This window comes from Camelus bactrianus, chromosome 10 (genome assembly GCF_048773025.1).
Source record: "Camelus bactrianus isolate YW-2024 breed Bactrian camel chromosome 10, ASM4877302v1, whole genome shotgun sequence".
Lineage (NCBI taxonomy): Eukaryota > Metazoa > Chordata > Mammalia > Artiodactyla > Camelidae > Camelus > Camelus bactrianus.
The window spans coordinates 58,961,912-58,989,602 of NC_133548.1; the positions used below are offsets into that span (position 1 = coordinate 58,961,912).

The 27,691-nt window shown below is 34.7% G+C and overlaps 1 protein-coding gene across 13 annotated transcripts in view; it reads left to right on the forward strand.

Annotated features, from left to right (window-relative positions):
- The window catches only part of TMEM135 (transmembrane protein 135), a 271,164-nt gene that overhangs the window by 189,857 nt on the left and 53,616 nt on the right, over positions 1–27,691 (forward strand). For all 13 annotated transcript variants that reach the window (XR_012509763.1, XR_012509762.1, XM_045509053.2 and 10 more), the window contains one exon: positions 10,035–10,081. Coding sequence is in view for 11 of the 13 variants with exons in the window: in XM_045509053.2 (XP_045365009.1) it covers positions 10,035–10,081 (47 nt within the window). In the remaining 2 variants the exon portion in view is untranslated. The remainder of the gene's footprint in view (positions 1–10,034; positions 10,082–27,691) is intronic.

A 27,691-nucleotide genomic window follows, 5' to 3' on the forward strand; every position in this document is an offset into this window, starting at 1 on the left:
GATCATAAAATAGAGAAATGGGTATGAAAAAGAAGAGAAGCAGCTGAATATCTTTGATAACTTTTAAATATAAGCCATTGGCCAACCATTACTTGCAATAACCTGCATTTCCTTTGCATGATATAATGATAGAGATGTAAATAAAGTGCTGTGGGTGTTCGGTGATCATGTCGAACTGGTTTTTATAGTTCCAGTTCAGTGAATATACTTTTAGTGAGAATTTTGTCCAGTGAATGAATTCACATCTTGGTTTTTATCTGACCATTAAATTTCCTTTTAAAATTTCAATAAAGACTGAATTCTTTTCATACATAAACCCTTATCTGTAATCCTTTAAATAGTGAGTTGTAATTGCAAGCTGTTCATTGTTTTCAAGTTTGCCAGAAGAATTAAAATTGTGTTGTAATAAGAATTGTAACTTCCAGGTTGTATATATTACTACATACTGAAATTTTTTGTGGTTATATACTTCAAATTATTTCACTTTTATAGAAGACAAAATACAACTTACTTCCTTACCATAAAAGGACAGGACTTCGTATAGGCTGTACTTCCCAGCCACTATTGAACATACTGTTTCTACAACTGGAAAATTTCAAGGTTAATATCTTGCCAGACTTTGTTTGCTGACCTTGAAGTTATAAATCAAGAACGGTGAGCAGTGCAAGGAAGAGACTAGGTGCAAGTTTTTGGCGTATTTAATGTAATTTCCCACACTCCTTTCAGTCAGAGCAAATGCTTTCATTTGCCTAGTGGTTACAAACATTCTGAGATTTGTCTCATATGTTAGCAACAGTTTGCTTTGAAATATTTTTGTTGTATACTGAAAAAAATTGACTCATGGAATCACAGAATTTTGGAGTTCTGAAGGATCCTAGAGATTAACTTCTCTGAAGATGAAAAAAATTAAGGCTTAAAGAATGGAAGTGATTTGATCAAGTGTATAGTCTTAATCTGGAGACCCAAGTCTTCTTCCTTACTTATAGTCTGGCATATGTGGTCCTAAATTCCCTGTAAGGTGTTTTGTACTTTTCCTGTATTTATTTTGTCAAGTGAGGAAAACTTAAAAAAAAAAAAATTGGTAAGCAAAACTGCTTTTCCAAAACAAAGGGACAGATTAAAAAGATGTACTATATATTATGTGAGATTATAGAAGGATTTTTAAAAATTATAAAGGAATTCATAGCTATTTAACTTGAGAATCACACTGCTTAAAACTATGCATTATTTAAAGCAAATTAATATTATGATAATGATCTGTTGTGTGTTCAAAGCAAAATTATGTACATTGCAAATTGTGGTAACTTACTCATCCAATAAGAATGGTTTCCCAAAGAGGCCATGTATTGTTACGTGTTTTCATAAGAGTCAAAAATGCTATTTGAGTCTAAAGTTCAGCCTTTGCAAAGTGTATGAATGGGAGTACTATTTAGTTTTTTGAAAGATGGTTGCTATAAATAGAAACTAACATTATTATCAAAACCTCATGTAGTATATCAAGAAGCTGTCCATGTGTGGAATCGGGCAAGGTAGAGATTGCCCTTATTTGTGTTTGAAGTAATTTCTGGTATACAGACAACCAACAAAGCTTGGCCTAAATATACTGAATAATTAAAATAATAATATGATCAGGTGTTTTGGTGAGTACCTCTTGGAGGGTGAAGTGTAAATATTCTGTCCTGGCATATTGTATTGGGATGATTCATTAATATGTCTGCATTTCCACTAGACTGACCTCATAAGGGCAACAAGAATCAATATTATATAGTTTTGTATTCCCTAGTACCCTGGCAATATTGCAAGAACCTGAAATAAAGCTGGAAATGCAGGTGAGAATTTGTGGTTCCTTGTCTGTTACGTTGCACTGGGACATCACACGAGCTCCTAATGGTCTGGCTCTTCCCTCTGCCTCTCTCTCCTTTTGACTTGCTCAGTCACAAAGTGTTAGAAACACAGAGATACAAGATTAGTTTTTGTGAATGGGTGGTTGGATACATGGCTAAAATATGGATGAAGTACTCATGGGGCAAGGAGAAATATATTGCTTCTTTTCCAGGGTCAAGGTTTCAGTATTTATTTGTGTAACGAGAGGAAAGGGGCTCAGTGAATATGGGAGAAAACAGTCCTGAAGAATAACAAAGGCCAGGCAGCAAAAAAAGCATCGTTGTCTTTGGACACGTCCGAGCAGGAGTGGTCAAAGGCACTGAGCAGGGCTAAAGAACATTTAATTGAGTATGTTAAAGAAAAGCCCCAGATTTCTGCTGTAGGAAGTTGTTAAATGCACCATCTGTTTCGGTCTCCAGTAGACTTTAAAATGACTTCAGGATATGTGTTTTAACCATTTTGAGACTTAAATAGTAAAAACAGCCTTCTTTACCAGGCTGTATTCGTATTTTTTACATTTCTGGTTATTTTTAGGTTTCTAAACCATTCATATATTGTGATATTGTTTCTTTGTTAGAGCCTTGAGAGGGGTAGCTTTCATATAATCCTACATGACATAGTGCTGACAGCCATAGTAGGGTTTTTCCCTGAAAGTTTTGTAAGCTCTGTGACAGGAAGCTGTGTATTGTAAATCTATCACTTCCTGAAAAGTCATTACAGAGAAAACAGTGTTTTTCAGCTGAATGAACTTTACCATCACATTATTTGTTATACTTTCTGTACACTCTTGGCTTAAAGTGTTCTTTTGCTTTAGTACATTATGTGTTTTCCTTTATGTGATTACTTTTATTTAACCCACCTATATTCTTGGTGCAAATAGATAATAATGAAATTAATTTTATGTTTTCATATAAGTATATTCAGTTTCAAAAATAAATTGGTTTCTAAAAGATCCACATTCCACAAATAGGCAGAGGATGTGAAAAAGCAATTAAAACAACTGACCAAGAAAATAAACAAAAAGATTTATAAACCTGTTCAACTCAGTTTCGCTCATAAGAAGAATGCAGCTATAACATGAAATACCATTTCTTTCATTCATCAGATTGACAAGGATAAAACACAGTTTTTGTGGATATAGGGAAATAGCTCATGTAAGGATATGGCTACTTTGATATATTGTTGATGGGAGTGTGTCAAAATTAAAAATGGACCCATCCCTTGAAACAGTAAATTCAGTTCTAAGAATTTACCTCTAGAGATAATAGTATACAGGTTTACAAAGTATACTTTGGTTTCCAATATATTTTGCATCCACTCTATTCATAGACTGTTTAAATAAACTTCAGCATTTCCATGTGTGTATGTGTGTAAAATTTAAAAGAAAAGTATAAAACTATCTTTTTTTAGGCATGTAGCTACGTATAAATGTACACACACACAGTTCTACACAGACAGGATACCAGAGATCTGGAATAGAAGGGAACTTTCATTTCATTGTATTTTTGTCTTTCAGTTTGAATTTTTGTTTTTATCATGTACATATATTACTTTGTAAAAAAAAAAATCAGTTTTAAGTGCTCTTGAGATGTAATTTACATGCTATAAAATTTACCAAAGTGTCAATTCCATAGGTGTTTTTAGTATATTTACAAAGTTTGTACCTGTCCATACAATCTAATTTTGGAACATTCTCATCACCCTCAGAAGAAACCTGTGCCATGAGCAAACTATTACCCCTTTACTCTGCTAACTCTGGACATCCATTCTACTTTATGTGAGGAGACTTGTCTAATTCTGGAATTTCATGTACATGATATTATACGGCACATGGTCTTTTGTAACTGGATTCTTTCACTTAAGTGAAAGTGACAATTCCAGATCTGCATATCTTAAGTATATTGTGCAATGGTGGTGAAATGGAAGGGAATTACAGAGAAATTATTTCTTGTCAGTAGTTACCATTTCTTGAGCATCTATGATGTACTAGTCACTCTGCTAGACTTTATGTATGTTATCTCATTTAATCTTTTCACTATATGTAATAGATAATATTGTATTGTTTCTGCAAATGAGTAAATTGCGATATTATTTTTTATGTTGATTTAGACATACAAGTATAAAGTATAAAAATAAATGTGTGCAAATGCATACTTTACTGCCAAAGTTAGAATAAGTTAAGTGCTATATAACATTACCACGATGCACAGTGAAAATGTTATGCACTAGCCAGACAGGTCTAATAGAACTTTTTGTATTTACAGAGATATTCTGTATCTGCTTGTCCATTATAGTGTCCACTACCAAATGGGGGCCACTGATTACATGAACTATGGCCAGTGTGGATGAGGAGTTGAATTTAATATTATTTTATTTTAGTTAAATTTAAATAACCACTCTCTGCTTCTGGCCATGATATAATAACAGTAATCCTTACCCTTCCTATTGAAACAACCAAAATGTGGAGAAAACACTTGAAATAATGATTTTATAATCCTAGATATCAGGCACTGAAGGGCAAAGATCCCTAGGAATTGGGAAACAAATGAAATGAGCCTAAAACTACGCTAGCTTACTGCTTTGAGGGAGTTTCCAGGCATGGATCAAAGAGGAGGCATTCAGACAAAGTCTCGAGTAGACTTTCTCACTTGAAGAAACAGAGTGGAGAATGAGAGGAGACCATGCTGGATGGAGTTCACTGAAGCCCAGAGAAGAAAGTTTTCAGTTTAGTACTGATTAGGGCACGTACATGAGGAAAATACCCCAGGTCAAAGAAAGAATGACCTGAAAGGATTGGAAGTGCTTAATTGAGTGCGTGGCACTCAGATAGCAGCAGGAATAGTGTCTGTTCCTATCAGCCAGACTGGAAAATCTCAAGATTAATGTGGCATTGGGTAGCGTATGCATATCTTATCTCAGCAATGGGGGATAATTAGCCCTAAGCTGAGCACGATTCCATTCCCTCCTAAAATATCTTGAAAGCAGGTCCTTAAAGGATCACTGTTTCCAAATATAAGGGAATATGAAAATATCCAACGTCTACCAAGCTAAATTTCAGATTGTCTGATGCCCAATAAGAATTACCAGGCATGCAACAAGAAACAAAATTTGACCCATAATGAAGAGATTATCAGTCAATTAATGCCAAACCAAAACTGACAAAGCTGTTAAAGTTAGCAGGCAAGGACATTAAAAAGAGTTGTTATAAGTGAATTCTGTAGTTTCAGAAGAATTAGAGACATGGAAAACAGGGGGAAAGAATCCATATCAAGTTTCTAGTGATGATAATTACAGTCTGCAAGGTGAAAATTTACTGGGTAGCATTAATGGCTTATTATACATTGCAGAAGAAAATATTAGTGAACTTGAAGACATAACAATAGAAATGAGCCAAAATGAAGCATGGAGAGTAAAGAGATTTTTTTTTAATGTTGCTGCTCTATGTTTGCTCTGTTGTTGTTGTTGGTGTTGTTGTTGTTGTTGTTGTTTTTATGAGGGGGAGGTAATTAGGTTTATTTATTTCTATTGGGGGAGGTACTGGGGAATGAAACCAGGACCTCGTGCATGCTAAGCATGCACTCTACCACTTGAGCTATAGCCTCCCTGCTCCAAGAGATTTTTTTTTTTTACAAAATGAAGAGCATTAGTGAGTTGTGGGAAAACTTCAGGTGACCTACTATGTATTAATTGGAATTCCCAAAGGTGAAGGGAAGAGGGAAGAAAATATATTTGATGTAATTATAGTTGAAAAGTTTTTTAATTTGATGAAAACTATAAACCCACAGATCTAAGAAACTTAATGAAACCACAGTACAAGAAACATGAATAAGACTACTCTAAGGCACATCACAGTCAAGTCGTAAGAAGATACTGAAGTGACACTGAGCCAGCTGCTGAAATAAAATGATCCATCAATCTAGCAATTGATACCAGCAAGAATATCTTTCAAAACAAAGGTCAAATTTTTTTTAGGCCTACATTTTCAAGAAAAAAATGTTTAAAATATAGTGGTTTCATAATATTAAAAGTATAATGGTTGACAACAATAGCACAAAGATCTGGAAGGGAGAAGTAGAAGTGTGTTATTATAAGATTCCATATTTATATATATATGTTAAGTGGTATAGTATCACTTGAATGAAGACTGTCAATTTAAGGATGTCTACTATACTCTAAACAAAGAAGCCAACAAAAGAGGGAAAATGGAATCATAAAAAATAGTGAGCCGATTAAAAAAAAGGAAGAAAGAAAGAAGAAACAAATAAGCAACCATAGAAAAATAAACAGCAAAATGATAGATTTAATTCCCAACTCACCAATAATCATGTTAAATGTAGACAATCTAAATATGCCAATAAAGAGGTGGAGATTTTCAGATAGGATAAAAAAGTAAGAAACAACAGTACATTGCCTACAGGCAATGAACTTCAAATATAAAGACCCAATCAGTTAAAAATAAAAGAGTGGAAAAGTAACAGTAATCAAAAGAAAGCGGGAGTTACTTAGTAGATAAAATAGATTTCAGAGCAAAGAATATCATCAGAGATGAAAAAGATAATCTCATCATAAAGTAGACATAATTCTAAATGTTTATTTTTATGTCTCTAGTAACAGCTTCAAAATATACCAAGGAAAAACTGATGGAACTGCAAGGAGAGATTGTGGAGACAACTCCACAGTTACAGCAGGTTATTTTGATACTTTCTCTTAATAATTGAACAGGTAGACAAAAAGTCAGTAAGGATTTAGAAGATTGGAACAACACTGTCAGCCAACTTGACTCAACTGACATTTGTATATCCCTCTGCCCAGCAACAGTAGAATTCACATTCTTTTAAAATGCGTATGGGATATTTACCAAATGTGGAAAATAAAATAAGTTTTGAAAAATTTAGAAGTAATCAAATCATAAAAAGTATTTTCTGACCATAATAGAATTAAATAAGAGGTTGGTAAAAACAGAAAGGTAACTGAAAATCCCCAAATATTTGGAAACCAAATAGCACACTTCTATGGAGCCATGGATCGTAGAAGTGAGCAAAAGCAAAATTAGAAGGTATTTTGAATGGAGCAGAAATGAATTACCAACTTTATTAAAATTAGTAGGATACACTGGATCTTAGGGGGAAATTTATAGCATTATATACCTATATTGAAAAAAAAAATCTTAAATCAGTGGCATAAATTTCTGCTGTTAAGAAACCGGAAAAATAAAACCAGAGCAAACAGAAAAAAAGGAGTCAATAAAGATTAAATTGAAATCAGTGACCTGTGGAAAACAAAAAAGATAGATAAAATCAATTAAACAAAAGCTCATTTCTTGATAAAATCAATGCAATTAATAAATCTATACTCAGGCTGATCAAGAAAATAAAAAACAACCAGTGTTGAGAATGAGAGAGGTGACATCACTACAGATCATATTAAAATGATAATAAAGGAATGCTATTAAGAACTAATAGCCACATATGAAAGGTAGCTACAGAATTGGACTGTGGAGCAGTATTTTGTAAGCTCCTTGAGGGTTAGGATTGTATTTAAATGTCTTCTGTATAGAGCAGATACAGAGTAACCACTTGACCAATATATTTTTAAGAGGAAATGCAACATACAACTAGCAGGGTGGTGATAGAAGTATCACTTACCTTTAAGGATCTCAGTTTCCTAATATGAAAAAATGTACTATCTGAAGGTCCTTTTAGCTCTAAAATTCTATAATTTGAAACACAGAGAAAATATTCTTTATTATTTAACTGCAGATTTACATTTATTTGGAAAAGCACTTTGTTGAAGTTACAGTGTTTAACGAAGTAGCACAATTGATTAAAGAAAACCTTTGAAAACAGTGTATTACTAAAAATGATATCCTTTCTTTAGCATCTTTAACTAACGTAATATTGAACATCTTTCTTAATAAAGTTCATAATTTTTCCAGTGATTCTGTTGATACAGTCCCCTTGCTTGTCCCTCATCTCCTCAGTGTCTCTAACAAGTCTCTGCTTCCTTGACCACTTTGTATGAAACCACCACCCCTGCTCTCCTGCTTTTTATTTCCTTATCCTGCTTTGTTTTGCTCCAGAACGCCTATCACTGCCTAACGTACTGTTTTCTTTTAGTATCTTCTCTCACCTCCCTAGAAGATAAGTTCCATGAGGACAAGGGCTTTGTCCATTTTGTGTACTCTTGTAGATACTCTAGAACCGTGCCTGGCACATAGTAGATGTCCTAAATATTTCTAGAATGAATTGATCATTTGTATTTTAATATCCCTTAGATGTTTCCACTGCTTGCACAGATTTTCGTCTCTTAAATCTCTGCTGTATAAAAAAGTAAGCTCCAAATGTTGGTGATTTGAGAGATTTCAAAAGGTCTGCCTGTTTTAAAACAACATTTTTTTCTGGACTTCTCTCTAGAAGAGGTTTATATATCTAGGTCACTTCTGTGAATAACAAAACAAAATAAAAACAATCTGTTGAATGCCTGAGACCTTTTGCAAGCATTGTCTCATTTAATCTTCCCAACAATTCAAAGTGAGGTAATATACTCACTTTACAGATAAGGGATCTAAAGCTTAGGGAAATTGTATAAAGCATTGAAAGTCACACAAACCTAGATTCAAACCTGTATCTGCCTACTTCAGAGCTTCAGTTCTTAAACATTGTATTCTTACCCAGTTTCAAATGTATTATTTGTAAAGATAATTATTAGTTTAATATGAACACAGATAGGCTTAGCATCTGAGGTTAGAGCACAGCCAACATTCTGAGTGAAAGATTTGGTTTTGTTGATGGTTTCCTTTGCTGTGCAGAAACTTTTTAGTTTGATGTAGTGTTTGCTTTTGTTGCTTTTGCTTTTGGTATCAGATTTTTTAAAATCACCATGACCTGTGTCAAAGAGCTTACTGCCTGTTTTCTTTTAGGAGTTTTATTATTTATTATTTTTTATTCTATTATTTATTATTTTATTTTTTATTATCTATTATTTTCATTATCTATTATTTTATTATTTATTCTATTTCATTCGTCTATTCTGTTTTCATGCCAATGCCATACTGTTTTGATTACTACAGCTTTGACATAGTTTGAAATCAGGGAGTGTGATTCCCATCCTCTTTTGGGTAGTAGGTTTATATATTTCTGAGTCATTCCTGTTATATTTATAATGCTTATCTTAAGCAAAGGTGGCAAACAAGCTTGATTTATAATAGCACAACTATTGTATTTTCTTTAAATTGACTAGAAATTGTGTTGGAAATAGCTAAACAGTATTTTGTATCATTTTTGTTTTTGTGATTCCTTGTGGTCAGTCTTTAACAGTTGAAGATTGTTCATTTGTCATTTGTCTATGACATGAGGCCATTGATAATCCTTACGTTCAACTTATGCTGTTACTGTTAGCACAAGAACACGTTTTACAACTTCTGTTTTACTGATTTAAAACAATTTTATGGAAATTCACTTTGTTGGCATAACTACACTTTTGGTCAGGACTTGGGTTTTGGATTCTTTCCACGTACATCTTAGTATATTTTGTTCAGTATATGTTTTAGGGGAGCTTCTTTAATCCAGACTTGTTGTGTGTTTTGATGCTTGCTTTTAGAGGAATTTTTTTTTTTATAATGAGTCTATATCCCATACAGGATGATTATATTTTTAGGAGCTTTTCTTATTGATTAGAATTGGTTGACAACTGGACTGTATTTTATATTAAAAGAAAATTTGGTCATCTTGATGTAATAGTTAATAAGCTTTATGGGTTTTTTTTTTTTTCCTGACTTCATTATATAAAAGCCTTTGCCTTTGTTTTTAGGCTGCTTGCTTCTTCAGGCATTCTTAGACATAATTTTAAAAATTGGCTGTTCCTTTTTGAATTCTGTTACCCTCTACCCAGCCTATATACATATTATAATAGATATACACACATACATATTATATAATTTTATACAATTTTATTTGTGTATAAATATACAGAATCATAGTCTTAACTTGGTTTATTTGAAAGGTACAAAATGTGATATGTGTATGACTAGTTTGCACATCTTTAAATTGTTTCAGGCACGAGATTTAATAGTGGGTATTTTGCTTTTAGAAGACACACCAATGATGATGTGAGTGTTCTTTTGTAGGTAATGTGTTTTCTCCTTGTTACAGGTCCTTTTGTTCTGCATCACAGCAGCCATGTACATGTTCTTTTTCAGGTATGTTCTGTTATACCTATTTATTTTGATAGAAAAATACTCTTCCTTTGTAATTTTAAAATCAACCGGGTAACTAAAATGTTTTCTAAATTATTATTCCCCAAAAGTGTCATGAGTTTTTGTTTGTTCTGTTCTCTAGAGTGGTCAGATTTAAGTCACTGCCCCTTAGTAAGTAGAGAGAGAGAAGGAAGATTTGATTTTTTTCCCACTATGCTTATAAAAGTTCACCTTGGAGAGATAGATATGTAAGTGAATACTCCTCAGGTCCTGAGAAGTGAAGTTTTGTTTGTTGTGGACCTGATTTTAGATATTCTTCACTCTCCTTATAAAATAATCAACATTTTAAATTTAAATGAGAAAAATGTGATGGTAGTGCTTAACCTAAGTCTTCTGTGAAAGTAACCTTGCACACTAGTCACTGTCGTTGGGTTAGTCCATGATGTCAGAGTTGTATTGTTCATTGGCACTGAGATTGAGGAATGTGGGGGAGTGTTAGGATGGCTCAAGATTTTAATGCCAATAAAAATGATGTCTGTCATAGTTACATAACCACAACAGCAGGGAACTGGAGTTTTGACTAGGAAGAGTCTGCTCCTTCATAATCTTCAGTTCCAGTGAGTAATCCCTATTTGTTTCACTCTTATTACACTCACTTGAATACATTCCTCCTTGGTTTTTCTGGAAATAGGCAGAATTCAGTCACAGCAGGAAATGGTAGGCTTTTAAAATTAAAATTTGCACTTGATTGACCAAGGCAATTACAGATTTTAGTAAGATATATTTGGTAGACATCTTTATCTTTTTTATGAACCTAAATAGGACAATTCAGTCATACCAGAATTTTTAAACAAGTGATTTCCTGCCAGAACATTCTAATAAATATTTGATAAGCACAGTGATAACAATTTTAACTTCTTTTGACTTTATCAAAAATGTCTGTAAATGTAAAATTATGTTGCTGTAATTATTCTTATAAAGGGACAGTCGGGCTATTAGAAGGGGAAAAATGGATGAAAATTCAAGGTGGAGAGGACTTACTCATAATGGGGTACATAGTATTTTATGTTAGTTAGTGACTAAAAAAATCATTGCAGCTCTCTGGGTGTCTTTGCGAAGCTGTTTGACCTACCATTTTTAGTATACCTTCACATACACCTTACAACTCCTGTGGTCTCTTTCATGTATTTTAATAATTTAGGGGTGTGGTAGGAGAATTAAGGACGATGACTATTTCATTTCATCAGTTTCCAAAAACTTCTTAATTGTATTCAGGCACATTATTACGACAATATTGCAGAAAGTTCACATGGTTTATCTTTATATTCTGTCTAGTCTGAAGATAAAGCAAACCTAATGCGAGAATCCTGTGTTGACATGCACAGGAGGAAAATACAAGTTCAAGTAAAATGTGTGTGTGTGTGTGAGAGAAAATTCCCAGCAGCGCAGATAATTAAATAAAGCAACAGTCTTTCCTGAGATAGCACTTAAAGACAGCATATTTGATCAACATTTAGCATTTCTTAGTCATGAGAAGTTTTTGAGGTTTAAAAAATGACTTGTATGTTGACTATAGTGATAATGCCCAATCTTTAGCATGGTCCTAGCAAACTGTGCTTTTAAAACGGCTGCCATAAACCTAGTATTTTTGGTGTAGAAAGAAAATCAAGCCTATAAATATGTATTTTGGTGCAGAGCTACGGAACCTTTTCCTGTTTCAGTCACAAAGTCTAGGTTAAAAACAACAATTTAAAATACTTTCCAGAAGGCTCAATACAAGGTTTTAGTGCCAAGATAAACATTTTCAATTTTCTGAGGAAAGGGTTGTTTTTCTCCAAAAAGAAGCACTATCACCAAATTCCTAGTGTTCTTGGCAGGAGTTAGTTTGCATAACTCAACAAAAGAGGTTTGGTAAATGGTAAAATAAAACCATTTATAAAGTACTACAACCAAAGAAAACAATGTTAATGTGTTTGTCTGAAGCCTCACATGTGTTCGGAATGAACAAGAAAGTCAGCAGTTAGCAAGTCCAATTGCATTAGAGTATTTTATTTTAAAATTCATTTTTATTATAAATATAGATATTTGAGGACACATTTATTCCATTTATTAACAATTATTTTAATTCTAGTTGCATAAAATTAGGTAAGTAAATTTCAAATGATGTTGTCCCTTTGACTTCATTCATGGTAACCTTTTTTGAGAAAAGGGTAAGGGAAACATTTTATGTTAGAAGTGAGTAGTCTTGTGTTTTTATCCTACCCTTACCCTATAAATGGGGGGAAAAGGGAAATGAGACCCTCTTTCAATAGAGAGAAAATGTGTCAATTTTGTTTTTTTAAAGAAAGAACTGGAAGAAGTAGTTTCATAAGTATTTTCTACAAGTGACATAGGATGTGATGGTTTTCCTATGAATTTACTTAAAAAGCAACACAATGTTCATAGTATTGAAACCATGGTTATTAAAATGTGTGATGAAAATATCTTACTTTTGAATAGCTCTTAATTGTTATTTTATATAGTTCTTTTCACATACATTATCTCATACCTGGTGATCTTGATTTTTAATCTGTACACCAGAAATAAGGCTTATAATTATGGAATCCTGGGAACACTTCAGTGGGTTGGGTGGCGGGAAGGTAATTTGTGAACAAAGAGTTCTAGTTTGGACTAGTTCTTAGCTAGTAGGCTGGCTGTCGTCTAGCCATCCGGCTGTGTCTTGGTACCAACACATGCTATGGGTTCTGTTAGGAACTGGGGTACAGTGTTTTGAAGAGTGTTGAGAAAGAAGCAGGAGCTCTGTACAACCCCATGGGCACTCTCCATAACGGTTCTGCCTCCTTTGTTTAAGCATCACTTCGCCTTAGGGCATATCTATCACTGTCAATTCAGGCCAAGCAGAAGTCATGGCTGAAAACCTGATAGAATATTTTGTCTAATGCATCGCTTTAAAACATTTCTTTACTTCCAACTCTGTGTTTATGGGTAAAGCAACCTCAGTGTTTTTTTGAGTAAAAGGATTCATCATAATTACTGATTCAGGCTAGCTTGGGATCTTCCCAATAGTCATATGGAGAAAAGAAATGAATTTATTTTGAACCACTAGCTTTTTTTGTTTTAATTCAGAAACAAAAGAAAAATCAACAATAACACAGATTCTACACCGAAACTATTACACCTAACCCTGCTCACAAAAAACAGTGAAACATGCAGCACCTTTAAACCTTATTTTATTGGCTTTCTTTTCATCATTAGCTATCTGTGTGATATGAACACTAATATTTTAGGGAAATGAAACAATTCAGCTACATTTTTCTTTAAATAATTTAATTTAAAATAGTATCATAAAGCATATTTTGACAGCTTTGATCCCGTCTTAGCGTGTACCTAGCTAGAAATTCTTTCCACTTGCCTGTGCAAAGGCAGCACGGAATCCGACAGCTTGTTTGAACACGTAGATTGAAAGGCTCAGACTTGTTGTCAAAGCAGATAATCTGCAGACTATATACGGGTGATTCACAACAGACAGACCTTAATCTGCTATAAACTTTGGAAAGCAATGGATTTTTAGTTAGAACCAGTGCGAATTAAAGTTTATTGTTGTGTTTTATACATATTTAGAAACTCTGTTGATGCCTGGTGTCTGATGAATTTGTGCCGTTCTGTGAAGGCACAAGTAATAAACTATTTCATTAGTCTCAACATATGGATGTAGGTTTTTTTGTTTTTGTTTTTGTTTTGTTTTGTTTTTAATCTTAAGAAAATGAACACTATTTACTGGCCGGACAACCTGTAGTTCTAAAGTGAAAGACATTTGTGACTGCCCTTTAATCTGTTTACATGAACTTAAATTAGTATCTTTGAAATAACTTAGCAAGTAAAGAACTTTTGATCTGGGTCTTTTAGCCATTTACTGATTTTAATAAAAATCCTTTAAATATCAATTAGGTTCTATTTTTTTTTAAAGTGTTGCCTAAAATTACCATAAAAATCCAGTCTAGAAAATTAGATATCACATTTGGAGTTTAAAGGTTTTACTTCAAGTTTGGGAGAGTTTGCCCTAAATAATTACGTTTTTATTTCAAAGAGATTACTTCCAGCAGTGCAGAGAGTGAGTTGGGAGTTTCGAGGGGGCTTAATAACAGGGAATGGGAGGACATTGTTGCAGTGGCTGAGGAGAGAAATGGTGAGGATATGACTGAGGATCATGATGAAGAGTGGATTTATCTAGGGTAGGATTGCTGCTGGGGTGAGGAAGAGCGAAATACTGGAAGGTGAGCAAATTAGAAAATGCGTGGAAATTGCGTACAGGTTTTGCTGATACTGAGACAGTTGCTTTTAGGACATTCACATAAAGAAATACAGATATTTATTTGTGTGGAGTTCAGGAGGTAAATAGAGACTATTCTTGATTGTCATGCTAGCTGTTTGACTTTGGACAAATTAACTATACAACTTCTGTGTACCTCAATTTCTTTATTATTAAAAAGTGTAAATTGCCGTATGGACCTCATAGTTAGGGTTGTGGGGATGACATAAGAAGCAATGTCTTTCCAGCTTTTGGGGACGTTACCTAAAATAAGGACTACGTTTCATACTGTAAATATACACACACGCACATACATTTCCCAGAATAATACTTAACCTCACTACAAGTAACCCATTTGGATATTTTCTGTCCTAATTGATTTCATTTATTGAAAAAGCTGTTTTGACCCACTAATTGGTAACAACCAGTAGTGTGAAAAACCACTGGGCTGATAGCACCTACCTAGCACAGTGATCATCTTAGCAAAAATAGAGTTAAGAGTAGTGACTTGTTTTTAAGCTAAGAAAGAAAGTTAATTAAAGTAGGGAATTTGAGGAATGAAATTGTGTTTAGTGTTAATGTGGTAAATATATCCAGTAAGGTAAGAGTTAAAAGTGTTCATTTGCTCTAGCAGTCTGGTGGTCAGTGGTAACCTGTTGGAGAAATTTCTGGAGTTGAGTTGCAGTGGTAGATTGAGAAATAAATGTGACATGTATACTTTAAATGTATACAATTATATTTGTCAGTTATTTCTCAAGTTGGGAATTTTTTAAAAAATAAATAAAAAAATATAAGAACTGTAAGATGGGGAAGTAGAATGAATGTAATAAACTCAAAAGTTTGAGATGAGAAAGACAGGACAAGTTATTATAGGATTAAGGGTTTTCCTTTTGTATTCCTTCTTTATTTACTTAGACAAGAGAGACTAGATTATGAAGAAGTTTAAGTGGATAAAAGAATGTTGCACAAGCAGGAGAGATTGACAAGTTGGGGAATGGGAAAGAGAAGAGAAACTGTCTAACAGTCAGTCCAAAATGTCAACAAGGATGGCTGGATTGTTCAACCTGCTTACGGGGGAGAGATCATGGTAAATGAGTAAGAGGAAATTGAAGCTCCGCCTGAAGGCCTTGGACACATGGTTTAAGCCAAAGAGAACAGATGTATAGAAGAGGTAGGAAATAAAATCTAATTCCTTTGGCTTCCTAACTTCATTGTCATTCTTAAAAGGTAAGTTTTTAATAAGAGTCGACATGGGCTTGTGAAGCCAGTATTCCTCAGGAGATATGCAGGTGAAACAAGGTACTTCTGTCAGCTTACCAAAATACACAATCTGTTCTGTGGAGAGGGAAAGTATAGACATTGCCAGGACTTTTGCTTTCTTCAGAGCAGATGGAAAAGGTGAGGAAACAAAGGCTCATAAATGTTGCACATCACTTCCCTGAGAAGGCAAAGGTTACTACCAGGTCACATGACCGTAATCTGACTTTTTGGTGTGGGGGGGTAGAAAATTGTTCTGCCTGCTTGGTGAATGTGCTCCACCTATGGATGAAAGTTGTGCCAAATCTGTTTTCACTTTTTGCCTGTTAGCCTTTGAGGTACTTGTGCCTAGATAAAGAAATTGCTCAAAAATTTTTTTTAACCATATATAAATGTTTACTGATTTTAGAATACGAAAAGAAATACTGTATGGAGAAATAGTCTGAACTTAAAGTGCAGCTATTAAAGAAAGGCCTTAATGGGACACAGGTCTGAAGTGGTCAGTTGCCTTTCAAAAATTTGTTGAAAGTCTTTTTTTTTTATGAATAAAATTGGTATTTTAGGTGGTTTTTATAATTGTAAATATTTTGTTCCTTTTCACTGATGTCAAAGTTCAAGAAATGGATGGCATTCAAATGTTATTAGATCAGTAAAAAGTTTACACCATTAACATCCTGTTATCATTCATTGCCAGTAGGCTTATTCTAGTTCTGAGGTTCCAGTGGACATGGGGGCCTCTTTGTGAATCAGGATGGTGGTTTGCAATGAAAATAAAAGATGAGCCATAATTATGTTTATCTTTTTTTATACTAATAGCCTATTGTACACTTCTGACCCAGTGCAGTTTTAACCACTGTTAGCATTGTTAAATTAAGTCAGGTTGGCCCCATATAGTCTTATTTATTTTTTATTTAATCTGGAAGCTACAGTTTAGCTAGAATTTTTAATAGCAACAATAATTGTGTCATGAGAAAGAAGTGATTTGTTCCAGATCCTACAGTTGTATTTATATTATTGACAGAACAATAATTCTTCCTATAAAATCAATCTATTCCTTAGTAGTTATGATAAGTGAAAATATTTTTGTTTTAAAAATGACACCTCATAGAATATGTTAACAAAGAATTTTTCAATAAAGCATTTTTGTTTTGAGCAACAAGAAATTCTTCTTGGGCTTAAAAATCTGTTACCTTTTCAGAAGTCTCAGCAAATCAAATATTCATGGGTAAGAAAAATAATAAATCATGATAAATTTCTAACAGCAGTGGTGAACTCTTGAAATAATTTAAACACTTTTCTTTTTCCTGATGATGTCCTGTAATAGTTTTTTAGCTTTGGTGATTATTACTAGATGGAGTTTTGGGTAGAAGAGTACCCAGTAAATGAATGACACTGAGTTTAAAACATTGAATGATTAGAAGTAAACATCTTTAGCTTTTCAAAATTTTCATTGGCTTAATGAAAAACATAGATGTATTTTAGGAGGTTCTGTGATATAATAGAAATTACACATTCTTCAGTGCCACACAGAACAGACTTTGGGTGTTAGCTCTACCGTGTAATAATTCTGTGGCCCTTAGCAAGCTACTTGTCTTCTTTCATTTAAAATTTTTCATCCATAAAAGTCTCCCTATGGCTGTGAGAATTTAGAACAAGATAGTCCCATAAGAAGAGAATTTTTTCAATGGTATTTGTGTTTCCAAGCCATTCCTTAAAAGTTATTTAACCAATAAATGAATCCATAAAATGTAGTTGGAGTATCTGCCAGTGGTACTATAAAAATAAACAATTCTTTGGGAAAATATGTTTATGTTCAACGTGTTAGAAGTTAAAGCAGAAGAACTGGGAATTATCCAGTTTTTGAGCTACTGCACGGAGTCCCAGGTTTGGAGCAAGAGTTCAGGGCATAGGGGATAACAAGTGAGGGGACAGAAGACAGAACTGGAGTTCTTAGGTGGAGAATGGATACAAACGGAATAAACCGAAACAGGGTCATCCTGCAAATGAAAGAGCCAAGGAATTGAGATTCTGGTTTAAACTGGAGCTTTCCTTTCTCTCTTCTTCCTTTTTCTTTCTTCTTCTCCGTCTCTTCCTGACCCTGATGCCATTCTGACTAGAGGGACATTGGGGCAGCACAGTGAGTGGGACTAGAGAAGAAGGGATGTGGGAGGTCTCCGGTGGATGGGCACTGTGTGTGGGGGAGGACAGCAGAGTGAGGAGGAGGAATGTATTGGCCTCGATTTCCCAAGGCAGCGAGGTTTGCCCACCTGCCTTCCTGTTGCCACTGTTACTTTCAACTAGTTGCTAGTCTATCCGTTGAAAACTGGATTTAAAAATCTAAACAGGTTAAAATGGGTTAAGAATGGAACCAAACAAGGTATCTTTTCCCTTCCATGTTCCAGATCTCCCTAGGCATCACATTGCATCATAATGTAACTCAACTAAGTAAAGCCACAGTGATTCTTAAAAGTATCTGCAAGCACTTTTCCATCTTTTCATAGCCAAGCAGCGGCCATGCACTTGACCCTGTTTTTGACATAGTGGACTCTGTTTCACCTCTTGCCTGTAGAGGGTGGGAGCAATGGAGAAGAGGAGGAATAAGAAAGAGGAAATGATTAGTAGAAGCAGTGGGGTGAGAGGAGGCCTCAGTTATATTTGGCTGGAGTGGCCATTTGCATTTAAATTTTCATTTTTGTGTATCTTTGGTGTAGTTATACGGCAGTATTTCCCAGAATTTGCTAGTACATCATATTCTTGGTAAATTATAAAACTAGTGCTATGGTCTAAATGTTCCGGCCCTCCCACAATTCGTATGTTGAAATCCTAACCCAGGGTGGTGGTTTCAGATGATAGGGGCCTTTGGGATGTGAGTAAATCATGAGGGCAGAACCCTCATAAATGGAATTGGTGCCTTATAAAAGAGGCCTGAAGGAGAGCCCTTGCCCCTTCCACCAAATGAGGTTACAGTGAGAAGGCGGCCGTCAAGTCAAGAAGTGGGTCCTCACCAGACACCGAATCTGCTAGCACCTTGACTTCTCAGCCTCCAGAACTGTGAGAAATCAATTTTTGTTGTTCGTAAGTCACCTTGTCTATGGTATTTTGTTATAACAGTTTGAGCTAAGACAGCTGGGAAGGCTTTTTAACTTTCTGATGAGTGGGTTAATATTTCAGGTGTCTGTTACAAAAATTGACTTGGAGACCTGCTTGCTCCCCCTGAGGTGTGGGCCAACTCCTGATTCCACGTCAGCTTCCTTTCTCTTAAATGAAAGTCTTTTAATAGGGGTCTTTTAAAGTGATGCCTGAAATTAAAAACTTCTTTGAATTAAATTTATTATTCATTCTTAACCTGAATACCACTTTATGGCTAAATATTATTAGGAGATCTGTTGCATTAGCCCAAATCAGGAATTTGAACTACATTAACTTACACATCTGTCCACCTCAGTCATAGTTGTAGTTTACTCCACCTCGTTCAGGCTTGAGATGTAAATAGAGTGTTTTTGAAAATATGGGATTAGAATTATTTGGAAGTGAGTGTGATTTATCAGTGATAAATATAGAAGTTAGAAGCTGTTATGAAAAAAACAATTAAGTGCTTGCAGATATTTTTAAGAAGCACCTTTTAGCTTTATTTTGTTAAGTTATAATATAATGCCTAGAGATTTTCTAATTTGGGAATTTATGATAAATATAAAAGAATGGTAAAACTTACTCTGTAATGAGACATGATGCCTTTTGAGTTAGAAAACAGCCCGAGTTTTGTAGAACACATTAGAGGGCAAATAGCCTCAAATTAAGATTATAATAAAGTAATTTAAAAAAATATCTTTCACTTATTATAGGAAAATACCACTAAAAAAATCATCATCATCACCACCACCACTACCCCTTCCATAATCTCTTCTTTCAGAGATGAATGGCTGTCACCTTTGTCTGTCTGTCTGCCTGTCTGTCTGTCTGTCTGCCTGCCTGCCTGCTCTACCTCCCCCACTTCCCCACTCCCTCTTTGTCTTTCTTCCTTAGTCTTTTTCTTCCTCTTATCCCTCCCTCCTTCACTTTTTTCCTCTCTCCTTTCACATGTATATGATCTCTCCCCAACTTCTCAAATGCGGTTATATCCCAGTGGCTGCTGTGTGTTGAGATGCCTTTTCTAGGCACATCTGCATGAGGAAGGACTCAGGACTTTCTGTGATTAGTAATAAGCACGATGAAGCAGAGACAGGCAACCCAACACAGGCAGCCCAAAACACAAAGCTTTCTGTTTAATTTACACACACTCATACTCACATCCACTTGCACACGTACACACAATAAATTATTAGAAGTCATAGCAGATATTCTGATACCATTGTTCAGTTCTTCACTAAGAAACTGGATATAACTCTTAACAATGTGCACATGACTTCAATAGTGACATCAAGTTGCTATTCTTTCAAGCTCTGGGAAGCTGCTCCTGCATGCTGTCTGCTTCTTGTTTAAGGAATATTATTACTGACCACAGAAAGTTCCTAGGCTAGAGTTCGCTGATACAGATGCTCAAATTGGAAGCAGTTAAGATTAACTGCCCGTTTTATCAGTTTTGAGGAATGCTCTAAGTCACTATTTGCCTGACTCTTTGCTTCCATTGTTTGCTGCTGCTAGAGCTAATCAAGGGGCACTCTAGTGTTGGTTAAATGCATGAATTCTGGGGCCAGACTGTGGAGATTCAGACCCTCCAGTCTGTCTAACTTCTCTTGTGATCTTGAGTCATTTGCTTAGTCTCTCTGTGCGTCAGGTTTCTCATCTTAAAGTGAAGATAATAACAGTAGTTACTTCATGGGATTACTGTGTTAAATGACTACCACATTGTAAACACTCAGTAAATGTTAGCTGTTTTTATTATTTAAATCTAAGCTGTAAAGATCACATGTTATATAATTCCAATGATATGAAATGCCCAGAATAGGCAAATCCATAGAGATAGAAAGTAGATTTGTGTTGCCCGTGGGGAACGTAGGGGACTTGGGGAGAATGGGGAATGACTATTAATGGGTATTTTTTTTTTTAATGGTGATGAAAATTTTCAAAAAGTAATTATGATGGTGGCTACACCAGTCTGTGAACATATTAAAAACAATTTAATGATACTCTTTAAATAGTGAGTTGTATGTGAATTATATCAAAGTTGTAAAAATTCTGACCTGAAAATAGATGTTTGTCACACGATGGCAAGGTGTTTCTTGTGTTGTCACCATTAAACATCGCTGTGGTTGCCACATCTCAGGGATGGGCACACAGGCATATACTGAGAGAGGACATCAGGACACCTGTCTTTCTCAGGTGTAATTTGAAGGAGGAATATTCTTGTGGAGAATGACAGACAAGTGCACCATAAGACTTGACAGCTTTCTTTCCAGAATTGCCAGAACTGCAGTGTAAATTATGTATGCTCTTAGTTCTGAGACACTATGCTTCAGAATTATGAGGGAGGCGGCAGAGGAAGCTACAGCAGAAACCACAGATATATATGAGGTTGTTATTACAACACTGTCCAAATGAGACTGAAATTTGTCTCTGATCCTTATGGATTAGGAGGTTTTTTACTTGGTAGTGACAATTTGAAAAGTACAGTTTAAAAAAAGATTTATAGGGTTGCCAACGAAGACTAACTTCAGAAATATATGCAGACTTGGTGTGATATCAAAGGTGCTTACTAATTAGAGGAAAGCAAGATTGAAATATGGAGATTACATTTATTTATATGAAACATTTAGGCTTTTAGTGAATATATTCTCAAGTATAAGTCTGATATATTACTGCTGATCAAAATGAAAAGTCATAAATTGTCACTTAAAGACTGATCACAAGCATGCACTTTAAATATTTATGAAGTCCATGGCTAATACATTCCAATTTAGTTTGAATGGAAATTAAATTTACAGTCTTTAGAAATATAAATTAACCGTTCATAACTTGATTATACTCTAAGTATGTATTTCATAGACTATATTTGATTGTATGTTGATATTGATTAATACATTTTGAACAACAGTTTTGATGAATTTTCTGTTTATTTTAGGGGAAGTGTTTCAAAATGACTGTCCTTGCTATAGAAAATTATTGAAATGAATAGAAGGGCATAGAAGGAAATTATGTTAATATTTACATAATACCATATTTTTCTCTCTCATGATCTATCCTAGATGTTTTTCCAAAAAAAATCATAGATAGCAAAAATTGGAAATGTTTAGATTTATGTCAGTCTGTATCCTTAAAATTTCAAATAAAATATCCATGTGTGGAGGCCACTTGTCATGCTGTCCGGGTTCAGTGACGGCTTTCTGGGAGAGGAAATACATCACAGCTGCCCTGAGCTGAAATTCCCAGTAAAACAGTATTTTCCCACCATTATCAACTTTTAACACAGATTCTGAGTCACTGAACCAGGAAGGTGTTTACCTGCAAGGTGAGCTAGTCGAAATGGGAGAAGCTTTTAAGTTCTAAAATTTCAGCCAGAGTCTTCCCTAGAGGAAGGAAAAAGTGGGTCTCCTCCCTTTTTTATATTCTCTTGTCAATCACAAAGCCTCTTTGTATCTGTGGGGCCTTGATGGTGACTGAGTGCTGGCTATTTGTCGTGTTTCTGTCATCCTAAAATACAAAATAAAAGGCGAAGAACATGGCTTTGGGTTCGCAGGTCTTAGAGAAGTTGTCTGTGGCAGCCCAGGAACTCTGAATCCAAGCTGCCCTGGGATGCTTTTTGAGGTGATTTTGGTCACTGAAATGGGAGTATGTGATTCTGATGGTTTTGAGCTCCTTAGGCGCATTCAGAAGAATGATACTCAAAGTTAGACGATGGAAAGCAGTTGAGCTTATCAGATTTGATTTCTTCTGTCACAGAAACATCAAGCTCTAGTATTAGAAGCACAATTGTTATCTTGACTTCCTGTTTCTTGCTTGAGTGTTAAAAAATGTTTTGGGAATTGTATAATTCCCAGTTCTGAAATTTTGGACAAACTTCCCTTGCAGGGTGTCATTTTAAGATGTTTTCAGGGATTCTTATGAAAGATGAGACTCTCCCCACCTCATCTTTTAAAATCACCAGCAACTTGTACTGGTGTGAAGTGTGTAGGGAGATTTATTACAGCAAGCCAACCTTGTTGAGATTACTTGAGTCCTAAGAATTTAAAGATCATTAAAGTTATTGATCACTTTTTTGAAATTATTATCTATTTCTTTTGGATTTTAGCTTACGTCTCTTAAAGTTTCCTGTTACATTTTAATGATAGGAAGACTGTGCGAATGAGTGTGATTCGGACTGATGGAGCTTTCACCTTGAAGGAATACAGGCCTAAGTACATTGTGTTCCTTTTTTCAGTATTTGGGAAAGTGGAAAAAGTACCTGTAAGGATGAAAAAGGCTTTTTAAAAATTAATTGTTTTTTTTGTGGGGGGTGATAATTAGGCTTATTTATTTAAATGGAGGTGCTGGGGATTGAACCCAGGACCTCATGCGTGCTAAGCGCACGCTCAACACTGAGCTACACCCTCCCCTGAAAAGGAAAGGTTTTCTTATCAAATGAAATATTCTTTTTACTGATTCCAACGTATGCACTTGTTAACGTTCAAGAGATATAAAATGAACTGTTACCAGTGTAAATAAAGGAGTTCTCAAACTTTAATGTGGATACAGATCACACGGAAATCTTACTAAATGCAGATGATGGTCCAGCAGGTCTGGCCTGGGGTCTTAGCTCCTGCATTTCTAGTAAGTTCCCAGTGATGCCAGGGCTGCTGGCCCTGGGATCCCACTCTGTGTAGCAAAGCTGTAAGTCCTGTCAAGAAATAAGTTATTTTAAAAAAAGAAATAAATTACAGAATGTTCCTTAAAATCTGTAATTAAAAAAAAAAAATCCAGAGAATTTAATCCGTCTGCCTCTCTTGGTGACGTGTTCTAGTAACTTACAGCATGCAGTCAGGACATTTCCCTGCAGTGTCCCGAATGTCTGTAATAAAAGGGAAGGGGCTCACCCTGAAGTCCTTTTCTCGGCTGAAATAGAAACCAGCTATTCATGTACTCACTTTAGATGCTTAAAAATATTAGGTTTCTTTCTCTCCCTCTTAGTTTCTTATCAGCATCAACCTTTTTTTTTTTTTTTTTTAGCATTTTAATATGTATTGTACTTTATTACCCCAGTTTTAACTGCAGCTCATCTATGTAGGGTAGAAGTGTTGAGTCTGATGTTCAGTAGGTGAATTGATGAGAGACTTTCCCGATCTAAAATTTAACAAGTCTTCTCTTTAAAAAAAAAAAGTGTTAATTGTACAAGTAATACACCACTAAGTTCTTTCAAAAAATTCAAATGACATCAAAGTGTACAGAGTAAAAAGCGAAAGTTCTTCCTTTCTCCAGCTTCCTCTTCCTGCTTCTTTCTTCATCTTAACAGTTTGGCATATATGTATCCAGAAACCATCTTAACAGTTTGGCATATATGTATCCAGAAGTCTTTCCACACATACCTGTGTACCTGTATTTATTTTAAAAAATAGGATCACATTTATTTTTCTGCAGCCTTTTTCTATTTAATGCTGTAGTATCTTTGAAGGTTCTGTCTGTGTGTCTGTGCGTATAGATCTGCCTCGTTGTTTCTAGGGGCTGCAAATTGTGTAAGCCTGTAAATAATTCTCTAAGCATTGTCAACATTTATACTGTTTGCAGTTTTTCACTATTACAAACTGTACAACTGTGAACATTCTTTTAAAAATATCTTTGTGTGCACCTTCCAGTCTTTCTGTAGACTAGAGAGGTGCCTGCAAATGTATTCTCTGGGTCAACTAGACTGGACCTTTTAATTTTGCCAGATACTGCCAGATTGTCCTCCACAAAATGCAGTGCCAGCCTACTTTCCTGCCAAGGGTACTTGTTGATTCTCAATCTTGGTTCACGACAGTGACTTTTACCTTGTCAGTCAAATGATCTAAAAGGTAAAGCCTCATTTCTGCCTTGCATTGTATTTCCCTAACGACTGGTCAGGTGGAATGTCTTTTTACCAGTTTGTTAGCCATTTTGATTTAACGACCTCTGCCCTTTATTTTTAAATTTACTTCATTGATTTGTAGGAGATCTTTATATGTTATTAACATTTTTTCCTGTCACAGTGTTGTGTCAGTAGCTATTATGTAAACAACAACCATAGAATGGTAATGGCACATAACAAGCAGGGAGGCGGGCCAGCTCTGTGCTCCTCCGCAGGTCTCTGGGTCAGTTAGGGCTTCTCATGTACTCATGCTGATGCCCGAGCTGAGGGGACAAGCTGTGTAGGGCAAGCTGCCCTCATGGCAGTGGCATGAGATTTGTTTGCACTATCATCATCTCCAAGATAACCATACGTGTATACCTTCAGTACTTTATTTCAACCAAGGGCACACAATGTCTGCTCATTTACCAAGGCGTTTTCTTTGAGTTCCCCAGTTGGAGTTCTGAGTTGTTTTTGTTGTATAAATCATGCTTGTAAATTATTGTCTTTCCAAAACATTCAACTCAGTTTCCATGGGGAAAAAAACCCAACTTTTTCCTTTTGGTTTATGTAATATGTAGGTCAGTTACATAATTACATTAACAAATACAAGTGGCATAAACACATTTGGGGATAAACACAGCTGATTTTTGGCAAGCATTGAACTCAACTAGTATGAGCAGACATATGTGTATTTGGTAGTGGTGTTTTATCTTCCAGCAGTCAATGTGAACATTAGAATGCTTAATGGAGAAAATAAAGAATCTAAGACAAATTTATCTTATTAAATGTAATGTCTTAAATGGAGATTGCATAAGAGAATTTTTACTGTAAACTGCACCTTTAAAAAATATTTACTAAGGTCTTTTGTTTCTGCAATGTCATCATCACTGTCCTGGTTTCCATTCTTTTAGGATTTTTTCAATGCCTTAAAGTCCTCAAGATTTGGTTTCTACCTTTTTTTTTTTTCTTTCAATTTTTGCCTTGTTTTTTATCCTAGTAGAACCAAGTTTGAGAGTCATACTTTTACAATAGGAACAGTTTATATATTTTACATATATCTTTATGCTTATTTATTTGAGCCTAAAAATAACTGAGGTTCAAGAATTCATGGAATATATGCTGATTCAGTGTTACTTCAGATTAATTTGATCTGTTGCAAAGTTTCACAAACAGAACTGTTTTCCTTTCACCAATACTTAATGTTTCAAAAGAGCAAAGATTTTTAGAGTAGAGAGCAAATTAGAGATTATATACCACAATATTGTCACTTTTCTGGTGAGGAAACAGTCTCTGAGGGTTTTTGTGATTTGTCTTAGCTCATTCAGCAGTTAGTGGCAGAGACAGAAGTAGAATTTTGAATAATTTAAATACCATAAGTTATGTCAAAACAGTTGGATATTTTGAAATTTCTGTGAGGAACATAGCAAAAGAATCAGTTATTTTTGTACTCTTAAATACTACAGTGTGATGGAAAGCCTTTTTGACAGGGAGATGAGATTAAACAAAGACCTAGAAATTAAGGAAGATGGAAATTTGTTCAAAATTTTCTTAATGCATATTTTGGGTTTTGGGTATGAAATAGTTTTAACTGTGTGAGAAATATCATATCATGGGATTATTCATCTTTCTATTTAAAATAATAAATATTTCTGATTGCTGCCATTAGAAATCTTTGGAATTCCTTTCTTGTGACTGGACTTTAAACCAGAAAGGAGGATAAAAGCTACTTTGTAGTTGGATGGCTCTGCTTTCTGTCTCTGCTACAATCTCTCTCTTTCCTTCTCTTCCTCTCCTACCTCCCCCGCCTCCATCCTGTTACTTTTCTAATCTTTTTGTTTTTTTGTTTTCTGCTTTTTTGTTTTAATATACAATGTCAAGGAAATAACTAACGTTAAATATCCATCATGTCACTTTAACTGGGACAAATGTATGTATTACTGGCATTTTAGAATGAAATTAAGTTGACGTTACTACTTACTTATGCCTTACTAATTTTTTAAGAGGAAGAAACTCCACATTAGCCTATATTTATAATCAGTTCTGATTTTTTAACATGAATTGATCACTGCTTCCTTTATGAGATGTAAACATATATATTGAAGATTTATCTGAACAGCAGTTTGTATATTTTAAGGATTTCAGTTATTTTAATTCCTGCAATGTATTTCCAGGCTTAAGCTCACTGGATATAGTCAATTGTCATTTAAATTCAGTCTTCTAAATTTAAGATACATTAATTTCATATGGGAAATCAGTAACAAATTTTATTTTGTGTTTATTACCTTTGAGAATATTTTATTTCTAGCATTAAATTTCATTTTATTGGAAAAAGTAGACTAGATTTCCAAAGAGATTTATAAAAGGAGGTCATTATTGTTTAAAGCTGTGAAGTACTTGAAATTTCATAAGATGGGTCTGAAACTATGTTACAGAATATAGGGTTTACATTCTTATTTTTCAAACCAAATCAGCCACGGTAATAACAGGCTACATTTGAAATATGAAACTTTGACATAAAGCAGAAATTGGACTTTTACAAACAGCTGTTGCCATAAGAGAGATTGACTAGATTTTGTTGTGTGTCTAAAACATCGTCTTCTCACAAGTCTCCTTTTTTAAAGTACAGAATATAAGTTCTAATTCTGCTCTCTTAATCTTATTTCAATAGTCAAATATTGTTTCTTCTTGTTCCATACATGAATTAAATAGATATTAGGCACATCATATCTACCTTATATAGGTTCTGTTTTGTCTAAACATGTTCTTTCCAAATCATAATTCTTTTGGATTTAGCTGTTTTTACTGGTTAATAACATCCAGATCTGCTCCAGAGTTTGACCTCCTGCCCTGTTTCTAACCCTGCACATCTAAACAGGTTCCCCATTCTTGGCTGTTGAACTTTTTGTTTAGATTCAGTGTATCTTTTCTTTCCGGCATCCTCTCCCCATTTTTTTTTTCACCTGTCAGCGATGTCTTCTCTGTAAGGGGTCATCTACAAAGTGAGAGTGGTGATGCAGACCACATTTGGGGCACATCATGCTTTCTTTCAGTG